We start from the raw sequence: 2,527 nt of genomic DNA, 5'->3' as shown, positions 1-2,527 counted from the left end.
ACAATATCAATCTCTAATTTTTATGATGCACTTACAAGTGGAAACCAATCTAAAATAAACCAAACTATAAAATTAACTTACGATCTGATTAACATATATCAAAATAAATCATAATATTCTCTTCTACTCTTCCACGACGTTCTCCTCCATGTGAAGTGGTGTCAGTAGCTCGTACCTCGGGCTCTCCGCTTCCTCCACCTCTTCTTCCGCCGCGACCTCCGGAACAGCCGTCGGGCGGCGCTCTTCCGCCTCTCGCCTCTCCATCCACCTGCGGACCACTTCGAGCGCTTGCTCCGCCCTCTCCGCTGACGTTTTTTCATTCGGGACATTTTTTGTTGACGGCTGCAATATTGCAGTCGGATACATCCTCCTCGCCCTCGCTTGCCTTGATAGAGGCGAGTCGAGGATTATGCTTATGTCACGGATGGTCGGTTTGCCTGGTGTATTCTTGGATTCTTTATCTGTCACCATCTTCTTTTTGTTACCTTTATCCGGAATCAGCATGTTAGCAAAAGCTTGTAGGTTTTCTTTATTCCTCTGGATATAAAGCCCTTTTTCATTTTTGGGACGTTGTATTAATTGACTAGGAGTTTTAATTTTCTCCGGTGTGTCGTTCCATCTTGATCTTTTCTTCTTATATTGTTCTTTTTCCGGTAGCCACTCTTCGTCTTGATCTTCCTGCTGTTCAAATATTATGGGCGAATACTTTATTCGCTTAGTTGCAGGCTTCTCCATCCTTTTTCTCTTGTCGCTTCTTTTAAGTTGTCTTTCTTTTCTTATTATTGTGGATGTTGATGACAACGCTGGAGAAGGTGAACGAACGTGCTCTATAATTGGTTCCACATATTCTTGTTCCTCCTTTGATCTTCTTATATTGTCTTTTTTAGTTATTACCTGTCTGGACGCTCCGGTAATTGTTTCTGTTTTTATTATTCCGGATCCCATTACTGTAGCCGCCCTTGTTATCCTTCCGTTAATGATGTCGAAGGATATGTTATACGCTCGCTCCGCTGTATCGTTGCGTGGCATGAGATCTTTAAGTGATATTGTGGTTGTTATCTCGCATACTTCTTCGCCTTTCTTGTTTTGTAAATTGACTGAATCATAACCACTCACATTGCGCACACTTGCTTTTTTAAGGCTATGTAACGCATTTGCTACCTTCTTTGCTCGAACTTGTTCATCCTTAAGGGCGTCTTTTATATCTTCTTCGTCGACGTCAGCAAGCTTTGCCAATTCGGATTCCATTGCCTGGATCCTCATCTCAGTACTTTCAATTATTGCTACCATAGTAGATTTTTCTCTTATCTCCTCAACTAGTTTTTTCTCCCTTTCTTTTAGTCTTCGTAATGTAGCACGTTGTTGGCTCGTCCCTTCCATATTTTCAATTCTTGCTATATCTATATTTATATGATTTATGTAGTTATTAAACCATTCACTGGATGAATATTGCTTATCCTGTTCTTTCAATGTTGAACACTTACGTGAGATTTCTGTAACTGCGTATCTCTCACGTGCCCCTTCTTTATCCGCTCTCCTTGCGTGTGATTTTCCTTGATTTACCGAACTTGACGCTCTGTCCCCTATTGAATACGATGATTTTATTAGATTTTTATTTATTCGGCTCACCGTATTGTGTTGTGTACTATCTTCCTTTGACGTACTTCTCTCTGCTGGAATATCTTGGGATTTATTGATATTCTGCACCTTTGTCTCTTTCGTACGATCTTTTACGTTCGGTGGTTGAGATGCAACTGTGCTTGTTGTCACTTCTGAGCCCAGCGCTAAGTCTCTTGCGTTGATACATTTGCTAGTAGCGCCATCTCTGATAGTAGTCTGTCAATTCGTTGTTCTGTCCTCTTAAGTGCGTTCGCATTGCACTCGCGACTGTAACTGGTGCTCGCGGTGGCTTTCATTTGCGAAACATTATTTTTCTTGTTATTAGGTGATGAATTATCCATGAATAATGTATTTTTATCCACGGAATCACCAATTGAATCACGACAAATTGTGAAACTAATTTTTTTCTTCTTTTCAGGTAAAGTGTGTTCGTGACAGGTGACAGGACTACTGGTATTACTGCTACTCCTCTCGGAATGAATTTCTTCATCACTAATATTTTCTTTTAGGTACGGAGATTTATTCCTCTCGCATTCTAAATTTCTTTTTCTTGCTGTTTCTTGTAAACTAACGTTCTCTTGTATCTTGTTTTCCAGGTTTTCCATATTGGATTGCCCAGCCTTCTCGGATGTTTTTGATGTTACTCCTGGCATAAAATCATCAATCTTCAGGTGATGTTCCATCCTGGGAATTTCTCCTCTTCGTAATTGTTTAAACATCGCGCTCCACTTTTGCTGCTTGTGCAACGGGATTGCTCTCAGTGTATCCAATGGCATAGAATACATTGGTGTGTCAGTATCGTTTTGATTTACGAATACTGTTACTTCGTTCTTCTTTTCTTCTTGTTCCCTCTTTTTGATTTCAGGTACTTGCGTTTTCTCCGGTAACATGGTTTGATGCTCCGGTA

The 2,527-nt window shown here is 40.5% G+C and overlaps 1 protein-coding gene across 1 annotated transcript; it reads right to left on the bottom strand.

Annotated features, from left to right (window-relative positions):
• Positions 1–123: 123 nt before the first annotated feature.
• Positions 124–2,510, bottom strand: LOC105448381 (calponin homology domain-containing protein DDB_G0272472-like). The gene is made up of 3 exons (XM_011686903.1): positions 1,926–2,510; positions 1,665–1,836; positions 124–1,583 (listed from the first exon to the last, which is right to left on the bottom strand). Exons 1-3 carry the CDS (start codon positions 2,508–2,510, stop codon positions 124–126), a joined length of 2,217 nt encoding a protein of 738 aa, XP_011685205.1.
• Between the last annotated feature and the right edge of the window lie 17 nt (positions 2,511–2,527).

This window comes from Wasmannia auropunctata, unplaced genomic scaffold (genome assembly GCF_000956235.1).
Source record: "Wasmannia auropunctata unplaced genomic scaffold, wasmannia.A_1.0 LD336088.1, whole genome shotgun sequence".
NCBI classification, from domain to species: Eukaryota; Metazoa; Arthropoda; class Insecta; order Hymenoptera; family Formicidae; genus Wasmannia; species Wasmannia auropunctata.
Note: the sequence above shows the minus strand (reverse complement) of the source record. Positions and strands in the feature narration are given on the sequence as shown.

Excerpts from the sequence above, each read along its gene's own strand:
- LOC105448381 (XM_011686903.1), bottom strand. The coding sequence starts at position 2,510 with ATGTTACCGGAGAAAACGCAAGTACCTGAAATCAAAAAGAGGGAACAA. Across the intron at positions 1,837-1,925 it reads CTAATAACAAGAAAAATAAT|ACTACTATCAGAGATGGCGC; the intron begins GTTTCGCAAATG and ends ACGAATTGACAG. Across the intron at positions 1,584-1,664 it reads AGATATTCCAGCAGAGAGAA|GGGACAGAGCGTCAAGTTCG; the intron begins GTACGTCAAAGG and ends CGTATTCAATAG.